A 27,671-nucleotide genomic window follows, 5' to 3' on the forward strand; every position below is an offset into this window, starting at 1 on the left:
CTGTAGCTAGAAGGATCTCCCTCTCACTCCATCAAAGTGGATTTTCAAATTAAAGCAGAGACCCAGCGGTTAAGGCATTGGACTAGACTAGGGAAGCCCAAAGATTCAAGCCCAGCCTCAGCCATGAAACTCACTGGGTGATTTTGGACCAGCCTCTCAGCCCAACAGACCATACAAGGCTGTTCTGGTGGGGGAAAAAATGGAGAGGGAAATTATATATGCTGTCGTGAGCTTCTGAAGAAAGGCAGGATATACATCTAAGGATCAAATGAATAAATAGTAAACCAAAACAGGTATCTTTGCAGTGCTTTGTAGCCTTTGCACATTTAATAGCTTTTCTGCTGTTTCTAGAAATGTTACAGACAACACACAATGTTCACTTCTGTGGATGGAAAATGCTGAGGAGAATGGACTCTCAGATACTGATACTAATAATCAGCTAATGAGTTTTATTAGCTCATTAATCTGTGCCTATCAGAGTTCTTTTGGGGTGATAAAGCTTCATTCATTTTTTCAGCCCTCAGCCATCTTTAATATGGGCAACCACTTCACTGAGTCTTGTGCTAGTGGAATGTTACACTTGTAAGGTAGTCCTGGCAACACAAACCAGTTTGTGATCCAGCTCTCAGCCATCAGCTCAAGACTAACTAGCCCAGGACCCCTTCTTACTTTTAAATTCTGTATGATTGGGGCAGGGTTAAGCCTATGGACAATCACTGAATGGGCATCAGGATAATAGTGGGACTGGCCCAAACATTTACTATAGGGCTTCAAGGCAATAAATGCTACTTTTTTCTGTACCAACTTCTGTCATGTGGCATTTCATCTCACCCGTGCCAGCCTTCTTCTGCCCCCTCTGCTATAACCAAAGTAAAATATTGCCAGCAATCCACAATCTTGACCCAATCTTGAATCCTACCAGTGAAGAGGAGATCCTTTCCAGTAGGGGCCCAGCTAGCCAACCAGTGATGCCAACTCCTTTGGCACTCCAGAAAATTCAGTCATCACATGCAGCAAAGCTACACCACCCCAGAGGAGCAAGCCAAAGTCATTCTGACTCTTCCCCAGAAAACAATGCCCCCTGCCTAGCATCGCCCCACAAAAGCTAGTGATGAAGGCATTCCCGAAGACTTGGTGAGCAATGACTGCAAAGCACATCACCTCACTAGGCAAGTCTTTAGTGTCATGCCAGCTCTGGGGCTCAGAAAAGCAAATGGGAAAGAAGACTTTACTTTTTAAAACACTTTGGAAAGTGTTTGCTGTTATATTTGCAAAGAATACTTGCCCTAGTTCAGTATAATTCAGACTCTTCACTGGTAAATTTAGCAATCACTGTGCTGCCCTTCATCCTGGCTGCTGTCTGTCTTAAAAAAGGGAACTGGAAATGCAAAAATATATTGCAAGGAAATTCTTGAGGATATCGAACTTGGCAGCACTGAGATCTTCAGAAGGGTCTATCCTCTTGCTATTTCCGTCTCATTCCACTAAAAAAAATTAAGCAGCTATAAGTATTTCAGTGCTTCTCCATTAAGCCCTATGGCTAAACTCTTTTTCAGTTCAAAGTGGCTTCACTCCAATATTTTGAATCTCAAATTGCAGGCTCAAAGTGAATCATGCCCTCTTTGAATCCAAAATCTCCAATTCAAAGAGGATCACAGCTGATTCGTATAGACTTACTAGGAGCTGGCCTGGGCCAACTGCTGGATATTAACTGAGAAATTCAGAAAAACAGGTAGAGTGCCAGATGATGAGAGGAGAAGAAATCTTGGCCCTGTTCTTCAAAAAGGGAAAATATTCAGGGAATAGCAAGTATGACATGGATTCATTGGAAAATTTTAGCATATCACCAAGGTATCCATTTGTAAGAACCTGCAAATGCTGAAAGTCAGCATCGACTGCAATCAAGTATTACCAGATTAATTTGATTTTGTTTTCTGAGCAGGTAAATTCCTTAACAGATTGGGAAAATGCTGTAAATATCCAGAGAACAGGACACAGAATAGTGGATTTAAGTTACAGCAAAGCAGATTCTCTCCCAATGTTAAAAAAAAAAGGGGGGGCAGTCTGATAGTGGAACCAATGACCCTGAGAGGTGGTGGGCTCCCCTTTGCTTAATGTGCCTGTTGAGGATGCTTTAATCTGGATTCCTGCTTGGCCTAAATCAGTGTTTTCAACCTTGGCAACTTTAAGATGTGTGGACTTCAACTCCCAGAATTCCCCAGCCCGCTAAGCAGTCCCTTGCAGCTGTAGGATTCTCTGAAGTGCAATACATCTGGAGGCCCTCAAATAAGTTATCTCCTACATGCACTCACCCCACATCTTTAGAAGCTGGAGTTCAAAACCACCTGCACACCCCTCTCGTTTGATTCCAAAAATGCGGCGGCCCTCTACACGAGCTCAGAAGCAGTCTCCACTTTATCGGAATTCCAGAGATGCTGAGCAAGAATCCAGCTTCCAGCGCCTGCAGCCGGTAAAATGTTCTTCGACTGGGACGGAGAGAGGCCCCGCTGGCTCTGGCGCTACTAAAGGAAACCAAAGTTAAAAGTTTAACTGAACTTCAGGCAGGGCGAAACTCCGGCTTCCTACCTGCGCCTTTCGCCTTTCGCCTGCCAGGGGTCGCGCCTCTCTGCTGCGCCTCTTTTCTTCCCGCGGTCTTCCAAGACCGCCCCCCCAGCACTCCCTCCTAACCTGGAAGCTGCCGCCTCGGAACTCCAGGACTCAACGAGAGCGTGCGGACGAGGCTGCCTCGACGCCCCGCCTCCCTTCCCACGCTGCTGCCGGATCGAGAGAACTGGATTCGGTAGCTCTGGAGTAGCTGTCGCCGCTGCTGGCGGATAACGAGGACCAGCCGGGCGGGCTTTCTTCCTACCCTATTCCAGGTCAGTGGAAACCAATCCATACCCTCCGTAGCCCTTGATTTCTGTCTCGATTCAGGGGCGGTGGGTGAGCGGGGAGGGCGTTTACCTCTCCGTCCAGGGGGTTTCTCTCCGTAAGTAGAATTAAAAGCCCGCCCTGCGCTGCCTGGGTCGGGTTGTTTTTCTCTCTGCTGGGATTCACGCATCTCGCTGAACTACGGTGTGGTTTGTTGGCTTAGGCTTAGCGTGCCGTTTGAACGCCGACGTTGGATCCTAAACCCTGAGCTATTGAACAAGCCGTGGTTTAGCGCGGGATGGGGAAACGTTCCAGCTAAAAATGCAATTTTACCAGGGATTTTTGCGGGGTTGGATTAGCACAATCCTGGACGTGTCTACAAAGAACTAAGGGCCATCGAGTTCGGGGGGGCGGGGTGCTAGGTAAGGAGTTATATAATGCCCTCTCATCTGTTCCTTAGACATACATATTTACAACTTCCATCATTCCCCATGTGCAAGATACATGCTGGGCGGAAACGATGGGAGTTGTAGTCTGGGATTTTTGGAGGACACAGATTGGGGTGGCTTGCTCTGGAAAGTAAGATTGCACTCATGACTTTCACAGAGGAAGGCAGGTGTTTGCACATTAAGCTTTTATTGTGCTCCCTGACAAAAGGTGGGGCGGTAAAAGAGAAGACAGTGCTGGGGAATGCTGCGAATAAGGCAACATGATTGTGGAATGAAGACCTTATCTGGGAACACACTTCAGATAGGAAGACAGAAAAGACGGAATAATTGCGCAGCGCCTTTTAATTGCTAATGCTGAGAGTCTCCTGCCTGCAAACATCTCCAGCTTAATGCACCAGATTCCAAGAGTACCCAAACCCTCTTGTTTTTTTTTTTTTAAACTGGATGGAAAAGGAACATGTGACCTTGAAAATATCCCCTTGAAGATGCTGGTTGCCCTCGTGACAAGGGGGGAGCTGGAGTTCTAGAGCTCTGAAAAATGAAGTGGATACTTGGTAGGTTGTCAAACTAGGGTGCATTACAGTGCTTGAAATAGATCCTTGAATTGTATAATTTATGAAAGACAGCTTAAAAAGAGCAACATTGGCTTGGTTTATAAACTGCATGGATTGGACTCTTGGGACTGAAAATACCTTGAATGCTCTTGGGAGAAAGGAGGTTTTCCCCTCTCATTTGACCACAGGAGCTTCTGTAGGTGGATCTATATATGCAAGCTGCTGAATTGGCCAATGCATTTAATTATTACTTGCTTATTGTAGCCATAATTATGTAGCTTCTTTTCCTCCACCTTTCAACTGCACTTACTTGAAAATAAGTTTTGTGGAAATTGGCTGGGCCTAGTTCTAAGTGAGGGGATTTAGAGATGTTGAAAAGGTTGACTGAGCTGCAGTCAAATGTTTTAAATTACTTGATAGCAATTTGGCAGTGTCCAAATTCATTGGATTCCTTCTTCTCAGACTTACTGGCTTAGAATTTTGAGAACTACCAAGGGGAACTACCTTGAATCAAGATTCCCCCCCCCCCCTGTTTATTGACAGAAAGTAAAGATGCAAAATTAAAATGAAGAATTCCATGCTGTGGCTGGATTTGTATCAGGTGATGAACTCCCAGTCTCCGTGTCCCTTGTGTACTTAATAACCTTTGAGTGGGCAGATTTGCTAGCCAATTTTAAAGCTTAATTCAGAGCTCCTTGAACCCACCACCTCTCTTGGGAATTAATTCCAGCATTGAACAGCTCTTCATATGAGGACGTTTTTTCTAACGTTTAATCAAAATCTGTCTTTTTAGAACTTAAAACCATTATTCCATATCCTGCACCCGGAAAAATAGAAACTAAATATTGATCATCTTCTGTGTGACATCCTTTCAGGTATTTGATGAGCATTGTCAGATCCCTTCTCTGCCTTCTTTTCTCAAGGCTAAGCATTCCCAGTTCCTTCAGTCTCTGTTCATAGCGTGACAAATTTTAATCCCCAGCCATCTTGATTGCTCTTCTTTTTCGTTTCTCTGAATCCTCTTGACTGTGATGTCTAGAATCAGGACAATACTTGGGGTAGGGTCTGACCCCACTGCGGAATGAAATGGAACTATTGCTATCTATGATTTAGAAACTATACTTCACACATTCTAAACGTTGCATTTGTCTTTTTTTTTTTATCATTATCACACTGTAGGTCATTCTTGCTTTGTAATCTACAGTCCAAGATTTTTATGCAAGTACATGTCACCAAGCCAGGTATCCCCACCCTACGTGCATTTGTTTTCTGTTTCCTAAGTGAAAGAGAAAAGTTAAAATTAACCATTTTTCCTCTGTTAAATGTCATTCTGCTACGTTCAGCTCATTTCTCTTAACCTATGAAGATTGTTTTAAATGTTATTCTGTCTTCTAGCTATCCTACTAAAATTGTATCATCTGCAAATTGATAAGCTTTCCCTCCACCTCTTTCTACAGATTATTAATCAAAGTGTTGAAGAACAGGGGGATCAGGATGAACCTAGTGACACCTTACTCAATACCTCTCTCTCCATTTTAATGAGGATCACTCTGGCTGTGATATTTGAGTTAACTATGTGTCCACTTAAGTATTGTGCCATTTAGTCATCACTTAACTAGCTTGCTAATCAGGATATCACAGGATTTTTTAAAATATATTTTACTAAAATTTAAGTGTAGTACATCCATAGTATTCTCACAATCTACTAAAGAAATTAGTAGATTAAAAATTATTTTAGTTTGATAAGACTGGTGCTTGAGAAATTCATGCTGGTATCTCATAATTACCACCCTGCTCTCTGAAGGCTTGAAATGATCTTTTTATGATGTGCTTTCAAGGTCAAGGATTGATGTCAGACTGATTAGCTTACAGGTTCCTGGATCCCCCTCTTTCCTTTTTATGAAGACTGGTTGTTCATTTACTTGGATTTCTGAACGGAGGTGGAATACAGTGGAACCTCGGGTTACGAACGCTTCTGTTCACGAACTTTTCGGGTGACGACCAGCTCTGGCCGCAAAATTTTGCTTCGGTTTGCGAACTCCGCCTCGGGTTACGAACAGGATCCGCGGCCATTTTCCCTCCCGTGACACGTGGTCCGCGGCCATTTTCCCGCCTGTGACACGTGGTCCGCGGCCATTTTTCCGCCCCTGACACGTGGTCCGTGGCCATTTTTCCTCCCCTGACACGTGGTCCACGGCCATTTTTCCGCCCCTGACACGTGGTCCGTGGCCATTTTCCGCCCCTGACACGTGGTCCGCGGCCATTTTCCGCCCCTGACACGTGGTCCGCGGCCATTTTCCGCCCCTGACACGTGGTCCGCGGCCATTTTCCTGCCCCTGACACGTGGTCCGCGGCCATTTTCCCGCCCCTGACACGTCCGCGGCCATTTTCCTGCCCCTGACATGTGATCCACGGCCATTTTCCTGCCCCTGACACGTGGTCATAGGGAGGGGGACTCTCCCTCCAAGCAATAGCCGCCTCCCTGTCCTTCATGCCAGAATGGATTAACGGTAATTACATTGAACCTTATGGGAAAATTTGCTTCGGGTCGCGACCAATTTGGGTCGCAACCAGAGTCACAGAACGAATTAAGTTCATAAACCGAGGTTCGACTGTACTTTTAATTACTTTAATTCTTACATTCCATTGCTTCTTTTTGTTTTGAACAATTTGTATCTTGCTATACTCAAATCATCAGAGTCATTGCACCAGGTTTCCCTTCTTCATGTTACATGTGCACATTATGCACATTATGCACATTAAATATTGGCCTTTCTGTACTACATTCCCTTTCTTTCTTTCTTTCTTTCTTTCTTTCTTTCTTTCTTTCTTTCTTCCTTCCTTCCTTCCTTCCTTCCTTCCTTCCTTCCTTCCTTCCTTCCTTCCTTCCTTCCTTCCTTCCTTCCTTCCTTCCTTTCTTTCTTTCTTTCTTTCTTTCTTTCTTTCTTTCTTTCTTTCTTTCTTTCTTTCTTCTTATTATTATTATTATTATTATTATTATTATTATTATTATGCCCAAAGTCTGTATATACAGTTAAGCCCATTACCTTGGTGAGCTGATATTCTTTCTCATGTTGTATTGAGTGGATTAATATGTCCCATGAAAGTTACTCTCTTCCTTCTTTTTACAGCATGTAAGCATACTGAGTATATCCGAGATGCAGTCCCTCTCATACTAGCAGTCCATCGCACTCAGAATCCACATCTCTCAGGATCCAAATCTCTCCCATAAATACTATTTGCATAGCCAGTAATTAACTTGTTGCATTCCTCTTTCTCTTCCCAGTCCTCTTCCATGGCAGAGAAGACCATGTGAGCCCCTAGATTTTGAGCTTCTTTTCTGGATCTTCCAATTCCATGGTGATGTGTTTGTGGCTGTTCTTTTCAGTATCATTTGATCCACATGGATTAGCAGGAAAGGATAATTGGACCCAATTATCACAGGGCCAATACACCTTTGAAATCATTGTTACTTTTTTTATCTTTGCTCCAGGCAGAGAATATACTTTACAGCCCAGAACCTGATGATTCTGTCTGGCATGCCTTTATTTTGGTCCCTTGTGCTAAGGTGGCACCAAGTACCAGGACACTCTGCTCAAGTGCAGTCACATCTCTTCTGTCCTTTAGGATTCCTTCACCCTGCCTTTTGTTCTCGTTTTTACTTCCCTGATAGCTTAGGGTTGATATTCCTAGTAAAAACCATTACTGTTCCACTATATCACTATCAAAGGCACACTTTATAATACTGCAGTGATGGTTTGATGTTACTGTAAATCACTAGTGAGGAAATTTTTTTAGGCTCCCAGATTAGCCAAGCACAAACTCTTGACGTAGAAGGAAAATTTATCAGGAACTTCCATAAATTCTTCTGTTGAACTCTACTGGCAAACTCCTATTTCCTCTTCCTGTTCAGTAGCTTATGAGCAAATGTAAATGTAAACATGTACATAATCAGGCTTGATCTGGTTTAAGGCAATTAACATGATGTACCTGTATCTAATAGTTTTGGCATGGTTTAGTAACTAAATTTAAATTGAGTGAAGAAAGAAATCTGTGCATAAATTACATTGTTTTTTCCCAGGGGTGAGAAACTTGTGCATCTCCAGATGTTGCTGAACTGTAGCTCCCAGCATTTTTAACCATTGTTCATACTAATTGGGACTGCTGAGACTTGATGTTCAGAAACATCTGGGGAGTCACAGGTTCCCTATTCCTGGCAGCCTTTGCCAACCTTATAGGCTGTTATGGAGTTAAGTCAAGCCCTGAGGTCCTTAGAGGAAAATGGGATGGGTACAGAAGCCTTTGCTAAATAATTTATTTAGCGGTGAAATGGCTAAACAAATAATTCAGTAGGTACTTCTGTGCTATCTCTCTGTTTATTTGCAAGTCTGAACTTTTAACAACAATTAAATAATTTTAAAAAATATATTCAGTTGAGTACATTCTTTAGAAATGTTGGTCTAGAGGATTGATTGCTAAAGATACAAACAAGCTTTTAAGAGCAGCATGTGGTGAAATATGATTTTCTAGTTTGTGGTGGCTTTTGTGCAAGCAACAATGTTATGGGACTTTTGCCCCTGAAAGAAGAACAAGTACTAGAAGCATCAATTTGGAGAAAACTCCTGTAAGCTTTTCTGGTGGCTGGAAAATATTACAATGTTGATTTAAGGTGTTCTTTTCCTTGCTGCCTCTCCATTTCTCTTGTTCTTTCATCGCTGACTTCTACTGAGAAATTCAGAGTTTGAAGAGACCATTTGGGGTATGGAATCCAAACCTTGCTCAGTGCAGTAATCCAAATTAAAGCATCCCTGACTGATGGTTGCTTAGCCTCTGGTCTCTAACATGACTAGTGAAGAGGAGCCATCTCCCTAAGCAGTTGATTCAACGTTTAAACTGCTCTTACTGTTGGGAAGTTTTTTCCTAACATCCTAACGTAGCCTTTGACTTTTTGATAACTTTATTCTGTAAGTTTGCATTATGGGATAATACAGAGCAGCTCTTGACCTTCTTCTGAGTGACATCCTTTCAAGCATTTGAAAACTATTTTTGTTTCTCTCCTTAGTTATTTGCTCAGGACTAAATTTACTCTCTTCACTCCATTTCTTTTCATAAAGCATAGTTTCCAGTTCCCTGATCCTCTTTATCTTCTTTGAACTGGTTGGTCTAAATTCTTCCTAAACTGTGGTGCAGAGAACAGAATGTGGTACTCAGTATGCCAAATAGAGTGGAACTTGTACTGTCTGTGATTGTAATGGGCTGTGAGAATAACCCTGAGGAACAGGAAGAAGAGCTGCAACCAAGACAACAGTCAGATAAGAGAAATCTGAGTCCAAAGCAGGAATGTAATTTGAGAAAATGTCTCAGACTTGACCCTCCCTAGTTCATTTGAATGTAAAGGCTGGGAGGGGAGACATGCAAGATTCTGTAACCTTATAATAAAAGTTGTATTAACATTTATAACTTCGGTCTTTGGGTATGGACTATTCCAAAGGGCTGACAATGATTTGGAAGCTGTAGTTCTTATGATGCTGCCTAAAACAGCAATTCAAGTTTAGATCTGAGCAATAATATCAGAGGTGCTGGTGCTCAGATTCTATACAAATGTGTCTGGCTGTTGCTAAAAGGGACACAGTGGATAGTCATGTGGGAAACTTTGATGGAGGATTGAAGAATTCAAATTCAAATGAATTGAATTTCAAAGTGGATAGAGGAGCAATTTAAGTGTACATATGCAAAAGTATCTATATTGTGGATAAAAATATGGGTCTGTGTGTTGTGAGCACAGCCATTTTAGTTTATTCAACAAACCATGGCAAAAATAAATCATGGCTAATCACAGATGGCCAATCTTTTGGTGATCAACAGCTGCAGATGACATTGGGAGGGGAGCTGAAGGTCACAAAATGGATGAGTCTACTTCAGATAAGTGGGCTTACATGGTTGGTTTTGTGGAAGGGGAAAGATTGATGGCCTTTTATTTTGGGGAGTTGTTTTAACTATGATTTGCCTAATTTTGGGCATACACTACAGTTTTAATCTTTTCCCTATTTCAAAATAATAAGAACCTTTGGTTTTTATTTTTAGCAGTTGTGGTCAGAGAGTATTCCAAGGAAAGGAAAGGAGTTTGGGGGTACAGGTTGCCCATCCAGGGATAGCATGGTCCATGAACCAACCCTTGCATTTTCATGTATATTTCACAGCAATCTTTTTCCAGAGGAGCAGTGCTATCTTTAGGACCCATATCTAAACTTCCTTGTTTGTGACAGATCCAAGTGAAGGCACTGTAGAGTCAAAGCTATAATTTCTGGTAATTTAATCTCTTATGGAGTTCAAACATCTGGGAGAGAATTTTGTTTTAATTTAGTCCTTGAAAATATAATTGCTCTAAAGATACAGAAGTTGACCAGAAGCAAAAATAAGAGCAATCTGCTTAGTTGTGGAAGATGTAGCTGTGCTGCACAACTATTCTTAATAAAACTAGTCCAGGGCTAGCAGTTTTGACATTACATCCCAAGGCAGTGTTGTCCAAACTTGGCCACTTTAAGATGAGTGGACTTCAACTCCCAGAATTCCCTAGCCAGCATGGCTGGCTGGGGAATTCTAGGAATTGAAGTCCACTCATCTTAAAGTGGCCAAGTTTGGACAACACTGTCCTAAGGCTTTTGAAGCATTCATCTATAAGAAATATGTAGCATGAAGATTATTAATAAAAAAGATAAGGTGCCCCTCAGTTGAACTTCTCTCCTATTGATTATGTGGATTCATCTGTGCCACTTGCTTGACTCAGAAGTGTTTGGTTATTGTCCTTTTCCTGAAATTTTTTTGATTTGCTGATCTAACCAATGGATTTGGGACTTCTGGAAGTCTTCATCACAGGACTATTCCGGTCTAACCCTACTTAGCTTCCAAGCCCAAAAAAAGTCACCCAGGTATACCATCTGTGGAAATGAGAATTATTAATATCTGTGTGCAAAAGTTATTTTTGTATTGTAGCCCAAAGTGTGATTCAGAATGAATATTAAACAATTATGATTTTGCATTTTGTTTCCTAGTTTAATCTCCTTTTTGCTGCCGTTATAAATTGATCATTATTTTGCCTGATTTAGGCTCCACTAACATTCCTTTCTCTGAATAAGTGTCTCACTCCTACTAAATCTTGTTGGTTCTCTCTTGTCCTGAGAAATAGCATTTAAATTTTCTACCATCTGTATCATGTCTATTTCTGTTTAAAAGCAACAATCTAAAAAAAAAAAACGAGCCATCCAGTAAGTGGTTGATTTGAATTAATTGGTTTCAAAATGCAATATTGGATGTACAATTATTTCTATCCTGTGAATGCATTTTCATGGTTTATAAATATGGATCATCTAAAAATAGAAGTAATGAAATAAAATAAATACTGGACAGTTCATTAAAAGTATCAGGTGTATCTGCTTCCTGTTATTTCTATCCATGGTTGGTGTGATTAAATCAAAAAAGTACATCACTGAACAAATGCTATTTAGCTTTAGAAAACAGAAAACTTTTACTCTTGTTAGTAATTATAGGAGCAAACGTGCCTTGAGATAGGGAGGAACTCAAAGAATGAGATAACTATACTTCTTTATCATTATAGGTATGAGTGCATATATGAATGTAAGTGCATATACAGTGGTGCCTCGGGTCACGAACGCTTCTGTTCACGAACTTTTCGGTTCACGAACAGCTCCGGTCGCAAAATTTTGCCTCCGTTCGTGAACGCCGGATCAGGTTACGAACAGGTTCCGCGGCCATTTTCCCTCCTTTGACACATGGTCGCGGCTTCCTGTAGGGAGGGGGACTCTCCCCCCAAGTAATATCCGCCTCCCCACCCGCCTTCCTGTCCTCTACGCCAGAAGTCGCGTCGAGCAAGGTTAGCGTTCTCTCTCTTCGTGCTGTACTTTGTGTCATATTTTTGCAGTTTAAAAAAACAACAACATATGGTTCAAAACGGATTAACCGTAATTACATTGAACCTTATGGGGAAATTTTATTCGGGACGCGATCAAAAATCGGTTGGCGACCAAATTCGGAGGGGTCAGAACGGATTAACCGTATTTACATTGAACCTTATGGGAAAATTTGATTCAGTTCACGACCAATTCGGTTCGCGACCAGAGTCGTGGAACAAATTAAGTTCGTGAACCGAGGTACCACTGTACCAATATCATAAAATTGGGAGCACTTGCTACATGACTATTCTTGAAAAGTCCCAATCTCTGCCAACATTGCTTAAATGATGTATGCATCCTGCAGACATCTATATGTTCTGCCTGGATGTCTGCAGTAATATGCCTTTGTGCATATGTCAATATGCACATGGTCTTCATCAAGAGCAGGTATTGGATAGTGTAGTAGTTAGACCACTGCCCTTTAATGTGGGAGACCAGGGTTCGAACCCTGGCTGGTACCTACCTTACCAGTATAGATCCTTGGGCAAAGACCCCCTAACACTTCACCTGCCTACCTCAAATATGAGAGTGACATGAACTAAGAGAGTCATGCTGGCTCAGATGTCACCTGGATTAACAAGGTTTGTGCCAGATGTTGGGGAACCAGGACAATATGATGATAAGTGGGATACTGGAACAAATCATACATGGATGATACAAGAGAACCTGGAATTGATGGAATGCTACTACAATAGTAGACCTAATGAGAGGGGATATATGAAATGTATGATGAAACTATGGATGGACAGAAGACCTACATCCACACTAACTGAGAAACAACTAGTTATCCAACACTTCAGTATAGTGAAGAGGAAACTGCTCTCACAACTTGAGATAAATCAACTACACATTACATCCCAGACTCAAGAAGACCCAGAAGAACAACTGAATGTGCAGCTAACACCTGAAGCTGGAATATCACTGCCACTCCCTCCACATCAGGGCACAGCAGTTGAAATGAGGCATAGGATCACAGATAAACTAGCTACAGTCAACCCTCAAGATTGATTACCAAGGCTCAGTGGAGAAGTACCATCAGATAATATGTTAGAAGCTGACAATAAAGCCTTCATGACAATCCCTACTCCCACCATAACTCAAACCAATGAACTGGTATACGCTATAGCTGCTGTAATCCTGGAGATATTTGGCTACATGATCAAGAAGAACAGCAGTACATACCTCCCCTGGATCAAGGCAACTCGGAGAGAAGTTAATCAGCTGGTGGAACTACAGAAGGGTGTGGGGCTTAAGGATAATACTCAGCTACTGAAAAAATACAAGGGGCTGACTCCATCTGAAGCTCTAGAGACTGCTAAACAAAGGCTCACAGAGCTGGCTACCAGGCTAAGGAGATACACTAGAGGATCAGAGGCCAAGAAGATAAATGCCCTGTTCTCCAAGAACCATCCAACTCCCAACTGCAGTGCAACAACATAGTAACAGCAGAGCCACCATCAGCCGAAACTGAACAGTATGGAAGAACATACTGGAGAAAGAAAAGATGCATAACACTAGTACAAAGTTGTTGCAGGACCTGAGAGCAGACCACAGCAATCTCTCAGAACAGGAACTAGTCACCATCACAGTAGCAGACATCCAACAATGGGTCAAGAACATGGCCAGTTGGACAGTACCTGGCCTGGATATGATCCACACCTACTAGCTAAAGAAACGAACAGCAGTGCATGAATGCCTAGCAGCACAAATGAACCAGCTGCTAGCAGCAGGCTGCCACCCAGACTAGCTAACACAAGGAAGGACAGTGCTGATCATGTAAGACCCCCACAAGGGAACAGTACCATCCAACTACTGACCAATAACCTGCCTCCCCACAACATGGAAAGTCTATCAAGCATCATAGCTGCTAAGCTACAGGACCATATAAGCCAGTTAATAAGCACAGCTCAGAAGGACATTGGGAACAACACCAGAGGCTCAAAACACCCGTTGCTCATAGATAGAGCAGTCACCCGAGATCAAGGTCTAGATAGACCAATCTGAGCAAAGCCTGGATTGACTACAGGAAAGCCTATGACTCAGTGCCGCACACATGGATCTGTGAATGCCTGGCACTATACAAAGTCAATAGGACCCTAAGGACCTTCCTCAAGAACTCAATGGGACTGTGGAAGACAACACTGGAAATCAACCCTAGACAAGCTCGCACAAGTGGTTGTCCAGTGTGGCATATGCCAAGGTGATGCACTGTCACTGTTGCTCTTTTGCATAGGCTTGAACCCTCTCAGCCAGATAATCACAAGGACTGGATATGGATACAAGTTCAAGAGTGGAACTACCATTAGCCATCTCCTCTGCATGGATGACATCAAGCTGTATGCTAAGAGTAAATGAGACATCGACTTGCTGATCCACCTGACACAGATCTACAGTGAGGACATTGGGATGGAGAGGTGTGGTCAGTGGTAGTAAGGAGAGGGAAGGTAGTTAAGATGGTGGTAAAGAGAGGGAAGATAGTTAAGACTGATGGGGTGGAACTACCAGTGGGCCACATAGCAGACATACAGACCAGCTACAAGTACCTTGGTATTCCACAGTCACATGGGAACCATGAGGAGGAGGCAAGGAAGACAGCAACATCCAAGTACCACCAAAGGATAAGACAGGTCCTGAAGAGCCAGCTCAGTGGAAAAAACAAGATCTGTGCCATCAACACGTATGCCCAGCCAGTCATCAGATACCCTGCCAGTATAATGAGCTGGCCAAAGGAGGACGTGGAGGTTGTTGATGTGAAGACCCGGAAGCTCCTCACAATGTATGGAGGTTTCCACTCCAAGTCTAACACACAGAGACTGTATATCAGCTGGAAAGAGGGTGGGTGGGGTCTGGTGGGTGTGAAAGCTACTGTCCTGAATGAAACCCAGAGCAACCAGGAGTATATCAGTAAGATGGCACCCAAAGATGAACTGCTGAGAGAATGCCTGAGGCAGCAGCAGACATGAGAGGAAGTTCAAGCAGAGGAAGTACCATGGGAAGACAAGGCCCTGCATGGGATGCACCATTGACAGATAGCTGAGGTGGCTGACACTGGGAAATCCTACCAGTGGCTGGAAAGGGCTGGACTAAAAGACTGCACTGAATCATGATCATAGCAGCAAAAGAACAGGCACTAAGCACCAGATCCATAGAAGCAGGGGTCTACCACACTAGACAGGACCTAAGGTGCAGATTGTGCAGAGAGGCCTCAGAAACAGTCCAACACATAGTGGCAAGGTGTAAGATGCAGGCAGGAGCAGCATACACTGAATGGCACAACCAAGTAGTTGGCACTGTGTACAGAAACATCTGCACAGTGTATGGGCTAGACCCTCCCAAATCCAGATGGGAGATTCCACAGAAGGCCGTGGAGAATAACAGGGCTAAGATCCTGTGGGACTTCCAGATCTAGATGGACAGGCAGGTACTGGCCAATCAACCAGACATCGTAGTAGTAGACAAGGACCAGAAGACAGCAGTGGTGATAGATATAGTGGTGCTAAGTGACAGCAACATCAGGAAGAAGGAGTATGAGAAACTGGAGAAGTACCAGGGCCTGAAGGAGGAACTAGAGAGGATGTGGAAAGTAAAGGCCAAAGTAGTCCCAGTGGTGATAGGAGCACTCGGGGCTGTGACTCCTAAACTGGGAGAATGGCTCCAACAGATCCCAGGAACAACATCACAGCTCTCTGTCCAGAAGAGTGCAGTGCTAGGAACGGCTGAGATACTGCGCAGAACCCTAAACTCCCAGGCCTCTGGTAGAGGACCCGAGATTGAAGAAGACACATACCACCTATAGGGGTAAGAGGGGATTAAATTTCCCTCCCTCCGTCTCCCTCTCCCTCTCTCTCGTTGTAGTCTAGTCTGGACAAGAAAAATAAGAGAGTTAATTTTTTAGCTCAAGTGGTTGTCCTGCACAATGACATGCCTAGGTTCCCTATTTCTAGAATGTTCTTTAACCTTTCCCTCTAATTTTCAATCTTTTCCTGAAGCTTCAGTTAAAGGAAAAATCTGATTTCATCCAGGAGTGGGCACATGTCTCAAAAAATATTTTTCCTGGAAGATGTTGATTAGTAATAGCAATATTTCCTTTCTGCAGAACAAGCCCCAGACACAGATGACTCAGTCTGGAGGCCATTAATGAGATAAAGAGAGAGCTGCTTAAAATAGTCTTTGAGCATTATGTAAGAATATAAAGAGCCCTTCTGGATTATACCAAAAGGCTTTTTTAGATGAGACTCCTGTTTCTCATAGAAGCTAACTGGGTGCCATCGAAAAGCCCATCTTTATGACATGTGACCCATAATACTTTCCCACCATTATTATCCATAGTGTTAGCACCACACCATTGCTCTGAAATCTAGGGACTTATAGTCCAGAGGGCCCCTCTCTGGAAAAGAAATCAGCTGGGACCCCAGGCCCCCATTTGAACTTTTAAAGAAATGAACCTTGTTGGGTGTGATTGCAGGAGCTCTGGTAGTATCACTGGCAACTAGTTTGCTACCAATTGTGTGCCATGGCATTGTGCACCAATTGCTCGCTGCTTCCCTGCCCAATCTAGACAGCATAATATCCATTATCTTTACATTAGGCAATCAGATCTTCATGTGGTTTGCATAACCATCAGAGACCGTTCTTTAAGGATGATGCAGAAATGGTCTTTTGTGGGTAGAGAAATTAGATAGATGCATGGAGAAGAAGGCATTCTCAACTGTGTCTCAAGAACAAGATTCTTCTTAACAGTGTTAGAAACCCAGTGGGAAGAGTCTTACTTTGGAACGTATTACATACATTTAAGAAGCTGGAATTTGTAAAATCAAAAACAAGGAGAGTTTATTGTTCCGACTAAACTTGCATACATGCTTAACTTACTTTTCTGCTTTACTACTAGCATTAATGCTTGGCCAATGGTCTGGTATGCTTTATTATTTTGGGGCTCCACTTTTGCTTATAGAAATAGGCTCCCTCATTAGATTTGTATGTTTTCTTTAAGCATGGGTAACCAATGGATCTGCATGGCCACAGATGCCTCCCTTGGAGGCCTCACTTGCCAAAAGACCATAAAGGAGTGGTGAAGCTAGTGCTATCATTTCACTGTGGACTTGGGTAAAATTGGCACATTTGGCAGGGAGGGGGTTCCAGTTTCTAAAAGGAATGAAATTGCTGTTTTCAGATTAAATCCTTAAATCCTGCAATCCTCTGAAAATGCAAAAAGAACATACTGGAAAAGTTGAACCTGACAAATCCAGGAACTCTGGGGACCACAAAGGAGTGTATGGCTTGCCCACTCTATACTAATGGTCCCCATAATACATTTCTAGGCTTTCTGAATAAATAAAGATAGAGGGTGGCTGTAACCAGTGCATTGTTTGAGAGTATGCCTACTTGCCTTGAAAAATGTCAAATTTAAAACTGGAATGTTAATGTTCCTTTTGTCTTAACAGTTGTAGTTCTCCAAATCCCTGATTCTTAATTTTTTTTCACTTTTGTATCCTCTATATCAGTGTTTCTCAACCTTGGCAACTTTAAGATGTGTGGAGTTCAACTTCCATATTTCCCCAGCCAGCTTTGCTTTGCTAGCTGGGGATTCTGGGAATTGAAGTCCACACATCTTAAAGTTGCCAAGGTTGAGAAACACTGCTCTATATCATAATATATAGAAGTGCTAGTATATATTAGTGCTAGTACATTATGGTGGATAATGACACATTAGCTATGTTGTACAAAATTCATCCAATATATGTCATGTTCTGCAGTGCAAGCTTAGTTACAGCAATTGTTTTTAAACATACTTTCCCCCCTGAATAATAGAGATTGTGCAGCCATGTGTAGTTGTCATGGTACAAATATGACAGAAATAGAAAGGAGGGCAGTTATATATTTCAGGGTTTTAAGGATGAGTATAATGGGATCAGATTGTTCAAGACTAAATATCATGGGAGCCTACAGCTTCTGCTGCCTGTCCTACTTCCTTTGATTCACAGCAAGGATGGGGGGTGAACATGTCCTCCATATGTCTTGCAGAAGAATAACAAGCTGTAGAGATGGGTGACATTAACATGTGTGAAAGGGAGTGAGGGGGAGGAGGGTAGATGAGTTAATGGAAGTACTCTGATAACACAGTTCAGGCACCAGGTTTATGATGAACTGTAGAAATTCTGTTCTAATAAATTTTAGTACAGTAGGAAATGGCAAAGCAGTGACCTTCATTCTGTGTTCCATGGATTCAGAAGATCAGAAACAGCATGCAGGTTTTGAAGAGGTCCAAGTACATATGATGGCAATATACTCTATGAAGCATTTTAGTGTTCAAAAGCATCAGTTACAAATATGAATAACATGGGATTGTTAGTACTATCGTAGAAGCAATTTTATGGGATTAATATCAAACCTAGCCTCAAAGTTAAGGAGATGCTGAGAAGATTGGCTAGTTAAAAAAAAAAAAGTCTTAGAACAAGGAATGGCAAGCTACTTCCTTAACATAATCCATAAAACCTCATGGATACAGTCATTATCAACTGGACCTGAGTGCTTATTTGTGCCACAAGGTAGTGGTACTTGGGCTTGGAGCTAAACAAGGTCAGGATTAGCTAATACTTAGACAGAAGACTGCCAGGGAATACCAAGGGTGAAGGATAGACTGGGAAGTTGAAAGACTATCCCAGAAGAAGGCAGTGCTAAATCTACATTGCTGGCAAGAAAAGTGCATGTACAGTACATGTATATGTCATCACCAGGAGTCAAGCCCAACTTAGATGACTTTTCCTTAATAGCAGGTATGTAAGAAGAGCAAATTTTAACCAAGACTATGATGAAAGAGGAAAGATTGATATTTCCCCCACACTATAGTGGTCACAAATAAAATTGCCCCACTCGTGCCTTTCTTGAATTGCTTTATAAAGTAACGGGGTTTTTAGTGCTGTATTACACATCCTATATAATTTGGTTTTTGTTTTCACAGTGACCATTCTTATATTTATTTTGAGACGTGTGGTCAACAGATCAATGGGGAATGAATGACTTGATGGCAGAAAACATGAAAGCTACTGTAGGGTGGAGCTGTAGACTGAGATTGGTTTTTACAGAATTGTTTGTGTCACTATATTATTTGTTTTAATCAGTAGTTTCTATTTAAACAGATACTTGTTTATTTTTCCAAATTACTTGATTGAATGGAATAATTACATTTAGTAATGGAGGATGTTGGAATGTACGGTATCTTTATTCCCACATCTTGAGAGAAGCTTCTTGTCAAGATCCCCTAATTAGAAATGTCATTATTTTAACACTACTCCGTATGTCAGTTTTGTGTTTTATTTTTAAATGTCTGGATAGAAGTCTGTAGTCTCTTTCAGACACAATTCTATTTTTTTTTAATTACTGGAAAAGGTACCGCTGTATAAAAAGAAAATTCTGTCTGGGAAGAAGACTGTTCACAGAACGTTGCATACTTTCAGGAAGAAATTCGACTTATATTATAAGAAAAATAGATTGACAAATATATGTTGGACACTAACATGTTCTGGCAGCAAAATTGGTATTGAAGATCAGCAAAGTAAACCTGTAGAACAACTGTAAAGTTGACACAAGACTGGTCAGTCAATGTAATAGAGTAGCTAATGCATCATTGGCTATTCTGCTATACATGAACAGACAGTATTTGGCCAATGTTCTCTAACCTGTTGGCCTCTAATGTATGAGATTACAGCTCCTAGAATTCCCAAACAAGATGGTGAATAGAGTAAGTATTACTCTTCCATTTCCACTGAATTATGTGTTCAGATTACAGAATAGGACATAATCATAACATCCTCTTCTTGAGTTAATCAATGTGAACAGCTACTTTAATTTTTAAATGCATGTTTTACTTCGGAATTTACTGAGATTTCTTTGGTGTATGTGGTCTGTGTGTGGAATGAGGGAAAGGATGATTTACTTACTTACCCCTTAGAGATCTAAGGTTTTGTAAAACAAAACAAAACAAAACAAACAAACAAACAAAACCCTTCAGTCTTACAACCTAAGCGAAAGATGACCCTGTGCATATAGTTATGTATACTGATTTTCCTCACAGAGCATTCTATCTGTGATTGTGGACAACAGACCGAAAATAGAAATTTGACAGATGCCTGTGCCGCCGCCGCCTCCTCCTCCTCTCCCACCCCCTTTTTCTGGAGGACCACCACCTCCACCTCCTCCACCTCCTCCTCCACCTTCTTCTGGAGGTCCTCCACCGCTAACTTCCCCTACTTCTTTTTCATCATCATCTGGAGATCATCCTCCACCACCACCACCACCACCTTCATTTCCTCTGGTAAGTTTTTTTTCCCCAGTTTGGTTAGACTGTAAAGAGTGTTACTCATATTTGCCTTCTGTAGGTGGCAGCACCTAACTAATTTTAGCTGATCTTGAAAAAAACTTAAGCAGTGTCAGACCTGGTTAGTATTTAGGTGGGAGGTCACTGGGATATTCTGGGGTTTTAAGGTAAATCCAAAATTGAAAAAACATCATGGAAGTTGAGCTTGATTTGTTGAAAACTTTACTATTATACTACTGTACATTTAAACATGTAGTTTAAGGCTGCATAACATGAAACTAATGCTAGCTATCAAATCTAAAATGCTGGATCTAAAATGCTTTGTCAATTGCTGCATTTTAAATACTTTTTTTTAATATGAGAAAACAGTTTATTCTTGAAATTAGATACACAAATTCTTTAATTAAATGCTTATATTTTCTCCTTTCACTTATCATGCAATCCTTTTTATTTTCCATTATTTTCAGTTAATTTTAATTGTTTGGATTTGTTTTTTATAATTTTTTATTTACACAGTTCACATATTATGATTGCTGCATTCCATGTTGTGATAATGTAGTTGATAGTTCACCTTCTAATCTTGACTGTGTATGTTCATCAGTTTGACATAAGGTTGACAGTCAAGTGATGAATTTCATATGGGAATAATTTTCATAATCAAGCAATACAGACAGCATGGGCTCCAGGCCCCTGCTTTGGCTGTTTGAAATAGTCCGCATAAGAGAACCAGGGTATAAAAAGAAGTTAACATTGCATAAATGTACATCCAGCAACTGTTTTATGAATGGCTACTATCTATAGATCATTATCCCTTACTGTACCTCTACACTTACCCCCTGACCTGTCCGTTTACTGTCTCACAATCGTGTGTACATAATAATACTCCACGCATTTGATGAAAGATGCCATTAATTCAGTCTACTTTTAGCTTATCTTTTTTCTAGATAAAAATGAGTATTATGATACTCCAAAGCTTGACAAACTTTGTCATTTAAGAAAATCTCCATATATTTATGTTTATGAGCTTTACACATAACATCTGGTCTTTCTAATACAGGTGTGAGAATAAAAGGTGTTTTTTTTGTTTGTTTTTTACTTTAGGGAAATTATAGAAAATATTTTTTATAAATTTATATAGTTTGGCTGGTTTTAAAAATAGTTTATCTTTAAAAATAGTTTATCTCATATTTTTCTCTTGGGTTTAAAATATTCTAATTTCACTGTAATATGTCTGGAAAAATACCATGAATCCTTGTTCATTTAGAGTAGGTATTCTGTTATTCAGTCTGATAACTATTACATAATCAGAAGATAGCTGATCTTCTTAAAGAGGTCCTGCAAGTAGATGGTTGTGGCAACTAAAATACTTGGTTGGAATATTCATTAATATTGTGCTGCATTGAATAATGGACTCTGTAGTCATGCTCTGACAAGATCAAAATAATTACTGTTTTTAAGAAAATATCACCAACTCTCATTTCTTTCCTTTTATGAAGAAAGATGTAAACAGGAATAAGAAACATGCAAGTAAGCTCATTTTATTTTATTTTATTCCAGATTGATATCAGGTCAGTAAATGGATAGATATCAGCCTGGGAAAAAGTTGCATTAAGTTCTGAGATCAATGATCAGGGATGATGCTTGCCAGGCCAGAAGGCAGGAATCTGGTCTAAAATGTGCCAAACTTGAATATCAAGGCAGTAATCAAAGGAAAGAGATCCAGTGAAAGCAAAATAAGGATTTAAATTAGCAGTATAATGGTCATGTGCAGAAAACCATCTTGGGTTTAAAATCATCCTCTATTTGGACTGTAGTTGGGCTTTAATATAGCTTAAAGATAAAAAAGCCATCAGAAGGGAGGTCAAGGTATTGACATGGCTCCTGGACCAATGACTGAATGGATGTTTGGATCATCTGGTCAAAGTCTTCCCCAGGAAAAGAGTGAGTGTAGGTAACAGGTGCTTAGTCAGAGCCCTACACAGGATAGCTTAAACTAAGGATCCATCTCTGAGTATAGATCTTGATGGATGAAAACCAGTTCTTCAGTTGACTCCTCTGGCTGCTTAGTATTTAACCCTCCATGCCCCCAAAGGTATGAAGCTTAGCCTGCTGGCGGAAAATGTATGAATAGTGTTCATGCTTGAGAGGTCATCAGAATCTGACCTCTGGGGACCCACTTGGAAATCTTTACAATACATTTTAATGCAAGAGTTTTCCAGATAGGATTTTCTGCAAATTGAGAACTTAACAGGACTGAATTAAAGGACTGACCCAGTATGTTAATTAGCTAAAGAGCTATTCAAATCAATGTTTGCACTCCATTAATCTGTGAGAATGAAAGACGTGCTTCCGTGCCTTTCTCACTTACTTGTAGATTCCATCAAATGTATTCCCAAAGCAGGAATGCCTTTCTGTTTCATTGTTTTATTAACTGCCAAGAATAAGAATGTGAAAAGCAATATGCAGCCAAATTTGTAGTTGAATTTCTGAATGAATGTGCCAATCAAAAAAAAAAACTCAGGTGAAGAATCCAGTGAGAAAAATAGTGTGTGTGTGTGTGTGTGTGTGTGTGTAAGACCAAAAAGATACCCCCCTCGAAGTGGACTGTTTCATATAGTCATATATTGCTCTGTGATTTTCAGAGGTGTCTAAAGTTAACTTTAGTAGTTGCATTTTGTCATCTCAGATCAGACAGTTGGCAAAAATGCACCAGCAGAAGTGAGAACTGTGTAGGTGAAGAACAGACACAAGTTCAACTGTTGACATAGTTGGTCTGCCTACACCATACAGTACAACACATGATCTTTAAAAATTAAAGTAAATTAGTTCATGGGTTGCATCTACAAAGCCTGAAGTTAATCACTTCAAAGTTAAGAGATGATTATTATATTCCTTCTCTGACATTCCTCCAAAATGGATTAATTATATAGGTGACATTATTGGGAAATGTGTTAATACTTCCCATAACCCTCAGCCTTCCCAACTTGGTACCCTCCAGATAAATTGGACTTCAACTTCTATTTTTAGGACTGACTAGGAATGATGAGGGGTGCAGTCCAGTACATCTAAAGGATTGGTATAAGCTGATTGAGATCATCTGGTATCTTTTCCAGTACATTGAGAGTTATTTCCTGGGAATTCTGTTCTGTATGGCTCTTTGTGTAGAAGTAAGGTCAGATGCTTCTGCTTGAGTGTGTGGAAAAAGGTCACACAATATAACCACCCACCTCCAACAGATTTTAAACAAAGCGTATGATGTTTTGTGTCTTTTTAAATTGGTCACAGTCTCAGAAGACAGAGACCAGGAGAAACCTCTTCCCTAATCTAGAGTTCCCAAGTCATCAAGAGATTGGTAATGGGGTGACACTCACCCTTCCATGCTGTATTGAAGTTGTGAAAGGCATTTTTTATATTTTATTTGGTTGATTTCTAAGGCTGCCTAATCACTAAGGTGTGTGATATCCCAAGGAAGATAGATAAATGCTTCCTTTTTTCTACCATGATGTATTTTTCTTCTGTTCTCTTCCATTTGAGATTGGCAAAACTCAGTTTTTATAGACTTTGTATGGGGTTGATGGTTTAGCTCAGAAATAAATTTTATGTCTTGTAAACATTCAGAGATATATTTTTAATGTTTAATCTGCTTTCATAGTAGGGGTGGAAAGAGAGTATGAATTGATGCTGCCCTTTGTAAACAGAATTAACTATTAAATTGATAATAATAAATAAAAGATAGAAACTAACTGTAGAATTAGAACTCCAATGTGGGATGTGCTAATCAATAGTATCCTGGTCCATTTTATTATGTGCATTAGCACAGCAATGCTCCAGTCTAGTGTGTTTGTTTTAATTACTTCATTTCTTAAAAAAGCAATTATTATTTTACAACTTTCCCTAACAAATGGCACTTTTATACATAACTTCCAGTAAAGTATATAGTTATAAACGTAATTTCCCCAAGTTACTTTGTTTTTTATACAAATTTTCATGGTATAATTTTTCTTTACATGTATTTCTACAATGCAGGCTTTTAAAAATTTAAAGAAATTTATACTCACTAATGTAAATTATAAACAAGGACCAAAATAATTAAAATCTACTCCATCCAAAGTTGACACTACATCACCAGATCGCTTTCTATAGCCATCCAGAAGTTTGCAAGGCCCAACTGTAATTCAATCCTATAAGCACTGCCTAATCTTCCCTAATATTTGTATGGAGTTTTTAGAGATGGATAAATCTAGTGGTGATTGGCTGGTGTGGGTCTTCCGGGCTGTGTGGCCGTGTTCTTGAAGTTTTGTTTCCTAACGTTTCGCCAGCACCTGTGACCGGCATCTTCAGAGTGCAGGAGCACAGACAGGAGCAGTTCTCTCTGTGCCCAGGGTGATGTGACCCTTCTGTGGGTATTTATAGAGATCTGGGGGGAGGGGGATTGGGGGGGTGTGGGGGGGTTGAGTTACTGAGTGGCTGCTTGTTTTGGTGTCAGCATTTGTGTGTATCGTCCTGGGGATTAGGCAGGGTTTTTTCTTCTATTGAATTGTTAACGAGGGGCTGCTGGGGGTGATTAGCAAGTTCATTGTGTGAACTGTTCACATGTCCTGGTGGTTGAGCTGAGTTTGTTGACCTTTTGCAGGCTGTATTTTTCAGGATTGGTAGCCAGGTTTTGTTGATTTTTAGACTCTCCTCTTTTTTATTGAAACTGTGCTGGTGTTTGTGAATCTCAATGGCTTCCCAGTATAGCCTGGTATAGTGGCTGTTGGTGTTGTCCAGTATCTCTGTGTTTTCAAATAGGATTTTGTGTCCAGTGTGCTTGAGAGCATGTTCAGCTACTGCAGATTTTTCTGGTTGCTGTAGTCTGCAGTGCCTTTCGTGATTATTTAATCTTGGTACATTTAGGTACCAAGAACAGGACTTTGGAGAAGTGTATGGATTGAATCTGGCCACATCTCATATCTGTACACAGTCACTGAATGTGCATGAATTGGTACCAAAAAGCAAGGAAGCCAAATCAAACCAAACCAACATCAGTTAGGTTCTGGACTGGTCTCCTCATTTCTCATATCACTGTTTTATATCTTTCCACTTAAGAAATGTTGGCAGAGGAAAGACATTATCAGTTTGATAAAGAAAAAAGATACACTGTACTCTTTCTCCTGAACATCTAGCCTATTAAATGCATGAGTCATCCCACCTTTTTAAAAAAGAAGAAAAATGACTTGTTATTTAATGTGACATTCCTTATATAAGAAATAATAGAATATCCCCTAACGGCTGCCAAGGAAAACGAGCACCAACTGTTCATGTTCTGATTTCATAAAGTAAGGTCATGGGAATTAACGTTGTTCTGCTCTGCAGAGACATCTGTGGGATTTCGTAAAAGAAGTGACCTTTCCTTTCTTGTTGCCTTTGGATTCTGGGAGAGAAATTTAAAAAGTACGGTTTTTTGGTTGTTTGTTTATTTTTAACTCCTTATATTTTACCCCTTTCCAGGAGAGCAAGCTAAAAATGAAGAATGCACAGAATCAGCAATATTCTAAAACAATAGCCTCCACTCCCTTACTCATACAAGTCTTTGAAAGTGAGATTAATAAATAACAACAATATGTAGTAATCACAAGGGCCGAAAAAACTCTCAAGGATTCCAATAATGTACTTTAAGGGGTCAAGATTTTTACACATTGCCAAACAAACCAACAAACAAACCGACATTGAGACTTGGTAAATCGCTGTTATCAATTGGAGTGTGGTAGAACAAGTAAAAGGTGATCTTTAAGGGTGTCCACATCCCAAGCCTTTTTTGACTATAATAGTTAACATCATAATCTTGTGTATCATTTACTGTAGTTTTGCTTTATTCCAATCTGTTGATATTGCAATGGTTTTGTTCTGTCTTATATTGTTGTGAGCCTCTATGAGTTGATTATGATTTAGCAGGATACAGGCATATAACCAAGGCTGAAAAAAACAAATAGGTGATTAGGACAAGATTCACGCTGACCAGATTTGGCCAAACACTCAACAAGTTAATCCACCTGGAGATTTGGCATTCACTCTTGTTACCTTTCCCTTTTTATACAGGAATAATAATGGCATTCTTCCAGTTGTGAAGCACAGTTTAACACACTGGTTAAACAAGTTGCAAAGCCACTCCATAAGCAATCTTACATCCATAGTTTACCAATCCCCAGTTACACTGTCTACACCTCCAGCTTTACATCTGTCAACATTCTCACAGCATTTATGACTTCTTTTTCATCCCTTTGTGTTTGAGACACATAGCACTTTACTTCAATCCCACTCTTTGGTAATTTCCCATTAGCAACTTCTAGAGCATTGGTTCTCAACGGGGGCGGTACCGCGCCCCGGGGGGCGGTGGGAGGATGCTGAGGGGCGATGAACTTGTTTTGGGCAGTAGGGGGGCAGTGGGCATGTTTTGGGCGGTAGAGGGGCGATGAGCATGTTTTGGCATTCGAACTTAATTTTAAAACTCCCCAAAAAATTTATTAAATTGATTATCCGGTTTACACCATTTGTACCAGCAATAAAACGAACTTACGTGACGGCTGCCCTCACGCACTTCTAAGAATGGTGAGACGAATTTGTATTCTAGGTAGGATGACCTTGAAGAACTCGACACTACGATTCTTCTCCGATCCCAACCAGCACAGCGCATGCGTCAGCTGTTTTCCTGCACGATTAATCGCAGCGTGTGCGTCAGCTGTCTTCCCGCGCGATTAATCGCAGTGCATGCGTTGAGCGTCCTTTCAATATGAATGTTTGATTTGACGCGTGTTTCTTGAGTTGCTTTTCGTTCGCTTCATTTCTGTTTTTTCCCCTCAGTTTCGATTTACTTTCATTGTTTATTTGGCCAGTCGGCTAGGTAAGTGTGCTTATTAGTTCTTTATCGTGGTCGTGAATTATTAATTTTGAGAAACTAATGAAACTTTGAAAGCCAGCTTCCAGAATGGTGATCATCTCACAGAATTTTGGCTTCAAAGTAACATCAATCGCCTCTACCCAGGACTGTGGACTATCATCAAAAAATTTTTAATTGCCTTCCCTTCCGCCTACCTTGTCGAGCAAGGATTCAGTGCTGTGACTGATCTAATTACAAAAAAGAGAAATTGACTCCAAATCGTGGAAAGAGGGGACTTGCGCCTTCATCTCTCTAACAATATTGAACTGCACGTTCAGAAACTGGCTCTGAACCATCAAGCACAACCATCCCACTGACATAATCAAGCATGTTTCATTTATATTACTCTTTTAGCGTATTTTTTTGCTGTTTTTTTAAATTATCTAATTAAGAATAAAGAATTTTTAAACATTAAAAAAGCATTTGCAAAAAAAATAAAATAAATAAAATAAAAGATAAAAAATTTTTTAAAAATGAGCATCAAAAAAATAAACGTATTTACAGCATTTTGAAATAAACGTATTTACATAAAAGAGCATTTAAGCATTTTTTTTGCATTAGTCATTTTAATTTTAATAAAAGGAATGCAATTACCTT

General features: G+C 40.6%; 1 protein-coding gene across 3 annotated transcripts in view; it reads left to right on the plus strand.

Annotated features, from left to right (window-relative positions):
• The first annotated feature begins 2,771 nt into the window (after positions 1-2,771).
• Positions 2,772-27,671, plus strand: part of WIPF3 (WAS/WASL interacting protein family member 3) — a 43,679-nt gene continuing 18,779 nt past the window's right edge. The window contains exons 1-2 of one of the 3 annotated variants that reach the window (XM_088150746.1): positions 2,772-2,879; positions 19,916-20,155. In XM_088150746.1, coding sequence (XP_088006872.1) covers positions 19,967-20,155 — 189 coding nt within the window. In that variant the 5' untranslated portion in view covers positions 2,772-2,879; positions 19,916-19,966. The remainder of the gene's footprint in view (positions 2,880-19,915; positions 20,156-27,671) is intronic. The other 2 variants (XM_088150749.1, XM_088150747.1) reach the window with 2 other exon arrangements.

The sequence above is a fragment of the Python bivittatus genome, unplaced genomic scaffold, assembly GCF_059951505.1.
Source record: "Python bivittatus isolate LINGU-HERP-01145 unplaced genomic scaffold, Pbiv_v1 ctg000610_np1212, whole genome shotgun sequence".
Lineage (NCBI taxonomy): Eukaryota > Metazoa > Chordata > Lepidosauria > Squamata > Pythonidae > Python > Python bivittatus.